At 36.0% G+C, this 5,006-nt stretch overlaps 1 protein-coding gene across 2 annotated transcripts in view; it reads right to left on the reverse strand.

Moving 5' to 3' along the window:
- LOC107673287 (DCC-interacting protein 13-beta-like) overlaps positions 1-3,890 on the reverse strand; it is a 17,128-nt gene extending 13,238 nt beyond the window's left edge. For both annotated transcript variants that reach the window (XM_016466820.1, XM_016466819.1), the window contains exons 1-4: positions 3,759-3,890; positions 2,594-2,692; positions 1,250-1,309; positions 1,082-1,153 (exon numbers count right to left, since the gene is read on the reverse strand). In XM_016466820.1, coding sequence (XP_016322306.1) covers positions 1,082-1,153; positions 1,250-1,309; positions 2,594-2,692; positions 3,759-3,815 — 288 coding nt within the window. In that variant the 5' untranslated portion in view covers positions 3,816-3,890. The remainder of the gene's footprint in view (positions 1-1,081; positions 1,154-1,249; positions 1,310-2,593; positions 2,693-3,758) is intronic.
- Positions 3,891-5,006: the final 1,116 nt, after the last annotated feature.

Below are 5,006 nucleotides of genomic sequence, written 5' to 3' on the forward strand. Positions count from 1 at the left end.
CAGTGAGGAGAGTGAGTCGAGCTGACTGACAAGAAGAGTGAGGTGAGGTGAGACAGACAAAACGATCGCGGATGATTTAGTTTCGAAAACGAGATGCAAAAGCGCCTGTTTGGCAATATTTTGGATTTTGAAAAGCCTGTTGACTTTTGCCGTTTATCTAAGGTAATTTTTGAAGTTTTTTTAAACATTCATTTCTTATTTAATTGGTTCCACATTGTTTGCTGATTTTTACTTTATTTAAACTTTGTGTCATTTATTTATTTTATTTGACATCAAGGTGTATGCCGTGCCTCCAAGCTTTCTTACTCGTTTTGCTAATAAACGTTCTACGTTTTTTATTTATTTGGTTATATATTATACGTTTACTTATTTCCAGTTTTGTATACCTATTTAAACTTTATGTAAGTTATTTGTTATTTTATATTAGGCATAGCCTGCCCTATAGCATGGTGTATTTTTATTTTTTATTTTTGTTAATAAAAGTTCTATGTTTTATATATAGACTAAAGTGAGTTTGACGTATTTTGTTGTTGCATTCAAGCAATTGATGCCGAACTTCCGTTAATTCGAAAGTGAAAGTAAAATGCGCACGGCGCTTTTAAGCTATTTAAAAGCGAAGGAAAGCGAGGAAAAGAGGGAAAATTCAAACGAACAATTGCTTTACGCCGAATTGCCGCTATTTGAAAGTGAAAGTAAAATGGGCACGCAGCTTTTACAAGCTATTTGAAAGCAAAGGAAAGCGTGGAAAAGCCCCCGCCCCCGCGGTGATACCGGTATTACCGGTATTGTCACACGTCGATTAACCGGTGGGAAAATTTCCTCACCGTCACAACCCTAGTGTGAACTATACAAGAAAATTTAATTGTCACACTGTGAATTTTTGCTGCTTTGATCTAGATAATATTAAAAATTCTGCAGTTGAAGGTTATGTGATCAGGTGATCTTGCCATCTTGGCAAACATCAAACAACCTGCATGAGAACCAACCCAGAACACCTGCCACACGACTGATGGCCTCGCTCTGACCGAGAGACCCTGCGCTCTCTCTCTCTCACACACACACTCTGCAGGCGTCTTCTCACCTCTTCCACGCTTTTGGCGAAGTGCTGTAAAGTGTTGATCACCTCTTCGTCGCCCTTTGCCAGAGCAAAATTCTGCGCCCACAAAGCATCAGGTCAGATTGATCAGTAACACATGTGTTAACGCATGATCAGTAACAATCATTCATGACTGCTAATGCAACTGCTTACCTGTTTCTCATAGTCCAAGAGCTGCTTAGAAAGCTGTTCTGTCGCCAGAGCCATTTCATTCTGCAGAAAATTCATTTAGTCCGATGCAGAATCAGAGCTGCTATGAGGTGAAGTCTTATACTAACACAAACAGATCTGAAATCTGAACATATACACTGTATACAGAACTTTGTGTGCAATTAAAGTTGAATTTAAAATAAAATAATTAAAATAATCATTTACAATTATTTATTTATATTATTTATTCATTTATTTTTTTTATTTGTATTTGCCAAAGATTAAATTAAATCTGAATATAAATGTAAATGTAAACCCAAAAATATAGTTAAAAATCTAAATATACAGATATAAATCTATCAAATGTATTAATATATATATATAATCAAGGTTTATAACTATTCACAATTTACATTAAGGTATTTAGAATTATAAATATAAATTCAGATTATATCTTAAACGTTTAAATATTTAGGATATATAACTATATATTCAGATTTACATCTATATATTGATGGTTTATATTTACACATTCACAGTTATATCTATATATTCAGAATTTCCATTTTTATATCGAGTTATAACTACATACACAAATTTGCATTTCTATTTTTAGACTTATAACTACATATTCAGATTTACATTTCTATTCAGATCTAAATCAGTGTATATTCAGATTTGCATCTATATATTTAAGATTTACATTTATATATTCCAAGATATAATTACATATTCAAATTTATAAATAAATATTTAAATTTACAGTCATATGTTTAGAATTATAACTTAATATTCAGAATATAAAAAGATATATTAAGATTTCATGTAATTATTTCGGTGTATATATTCAGATTTACATTCATATACATATTCCAAGTTATAATTACATATTCAGATCAAATAAATATTCAAATTTATAGTTATATATTTAGAATTGTAACTTCATATTCAGGATTTTAAATTACATATTTAGATTTCATATAATTATTTCCTGCGTATTTAAATTGAAAGTCACAGTTTATTAATTTAACATTCATAATGTGCCATATATTATTATGTATAACAGAATATTCCGTTAAAAATAATGTAGGGCAGGACCTGAGTTTGTCCTTTAGGATTTGATTGGATAGTAAATGTTATGCTGTGATACTATTGGTTATTATTTTCCACACCCCTGTGGCCTTGCTGACATCATCAGAAAACAAAATGTGTTTCACCGGTGAAAAAAAAAGATTATAAAAACAAACTTTTATCTTTAAAATAACACGCACTGATGATTCATGCACAACAAACTGAACATGTATTTAAAAATACAGTCAGCTGAAGTCGATGTGAGCGTGTGTGTACCTGTGCTCCAAACACTCTTTGCATGGACTGGAGCAGCTGGTTCGTGTAGTTAGTGAGCGTGCCTGCATCCTCTTCAAACACACTGAGCAAGGACCGCGTCTGCAAACACAGGAAGCATACAATTCTCCATATTCACACAGTGTCAGATGTGCTAAATGAACCCAATAAGCATTTGTGCAGCGTGAAGCATGCTGGGTGTATCCACAGGTGTGTTCTGTCAGGGATCAGGACAGACTTTTGGGTGTGTTTCCAATGCAAACAAAGCGAGCGACAGGGCGGACACCATCTGTGGGTTCATAATCTCCAGCACAGAGCATTATGGGGTATGACTCATAACTCCAACTTATAAAGTAAATCATTACTTCACTGACAATATCTCAAGTATGTGGGAGAGGCTTCACGCTTTTGAACTGCTATAAAATAACATGCAAATTAGGCCTAATTATGACTTTTGCATAGGCAGTAATAATGAAAACCTGTTGCAAGACAATGCAATGCATGAAACAATGTTATATCAACGTTTAGCAAACGTTTTGTGTGTGTGTGTGTGTCTGTGTGTTTCACTGGATGCCTCAGACGTGTCAGTTGCTGATCTGATGCTGAATATCATTTGGTGTTGTTTCTGACCTGACGTTTTTGATTTGATACTCAGATTTGATACTAATAATGTATTAGGATCAGACTTGTGTGGGTTGGACCACTTAAACAACATCTCACTCCTCCCATACAGGCCCCTTCATTTACAACTCCACTGCTAGCAACACATTTGCAACTTTAAAACGTCAAAGCTGAAAATAAGACGCGCGTTTGTAGCGTCAGATGCACGTATGTTTGACGCGCGTCTCTCATGTTTATAAAATATGATCAACATACGTGTAGGATGCGTCTCGTCTATGGCGCTTATGTGAGAATAAAAGGCTTTAAAAATCAACCATACATGCAATTAGATGAACTAAACGAGCTGAGGTGATTCTCCGCCTAATAGTGCACTTAAATTTAATCTAAAACTATGTTTTGTTTTGATTAGCTGCCACATAAAAGCTGCGACCAGCGACATACGCGCGTCTCGACAGCCGCATCATCCGGTTTGCAACGCTAAACGCACAAAGCCAAACAGTTATGAGTACTAAAGCATTGAACAAAGGTCCAGTAAACGGATTTTTACCTGCGGACTGTCTTGCAAGGCCTCCTCGAGTAATAATTTGTGGTGTACGGCCGGCATCTTTCGCGTCGGAGACGGTGGGAACGGAATACAGGGATGAGGACTACATTTCCCAGCATGCTGCTGCTCGGAGACGATCCGGAACTGCTTTGGTTGCATGCTGGGAAATGCAGTCCTATTTTAGTGGAATTTAATCTGCTGCAAAAACAATACACATAAATATAGCGCCATGAATAGTAATGTAAAAAGTATTTTAACATTGGGAACTCAAATCATATGTAATATCTCAAAGGGGAAGATAAAGTGTGTTTTTTCTTCACTTTTGAGTCGGAAAGCTTGCCAACTTCTATCCAACAATACCCTCTGCTAGACTACACTGGTATATTGTCTCCCATTTAAAGTTTGAAGGTATATTCGTAGATAGATTGATTTAATTTATCTTATATAATAAATATTTTTATACATATATTTTTTATAGACCTATTTTTATATGAGACATATAGAAGCAGTAAAATGTGGAACATAATTTAATACATCAGTTCCACATTTACAGTATTTTCGTGATCTGGGCTGAGTTTCCCAAAAGCATTGTAAGCCTAAATTGATCGTAGCTCCACTGGTTTCAATGGGTCTACGATGTACTTAAGCTTTCGATGGTTGGTTTTCATTGAGATTATTACATCATTCTCAGTTCACAATAAGCCTGAAAGTCACTACAAAGAGGAACTCCTATTTTGTCGACTGCCTGATCAAAAGTGTGTTTGCATCTCTGCATCATGTGCTACGGTGCATGAGGAAGTTCGGGAGACTCCGGTGGCCCCTGAGCGGCTCCTGCCGCTGTCATAACAAACATCTCTTTGTTAACACCTCAAGGCTGAGCACTCGTGATCCCAGTCCTTGAAACTCAGAAACCAACATCTGTGTGTCCTCCGTTTGTCATCGACCCAAACGATATCTAACTAGATTTCTGAAAAACAGAGATACACTGACAGACAGACAGATAAACAGGCAGATGAAAGGATTTGAACAGGCCTTACTTTCTTCAGAGTCCTTGTGTTGATGTTGGTGAGTGTCTCTACTGAGTTTCTCTCCAGGGCTGAGCGGTTTTATGGATAAAACAGAGATGTATTTCAGCAGAGAATGACTGATGTGTATTACCCAGAAATAAAAGAGCGCTTGTGTGGGGACGGTGGTTTTTGGCATGACACTTGATGACTTTCTACTTTTGGCATATCATTTTTTCATGGTTTC

The sequence above is a fragment of the Sinocyclocheilus anshuiensis genome, unplaced genomic scaffold, assembly GCF_001515605.1.
Source record: "Sinocyclocheilus anshuiensis isolate Anshui unplaced genomic scaffold, SAMN03320099.WGS_v1.1 scaffold68, whole genome shotgun sequence".
Lineage (NCBI taxonomy): Eukaryota > Metazoa > Chordata > Actinopteri > Cypriniformes > Cyprinidae > Sinocyclocheilus > Sinocyclocheilus anshuiensis.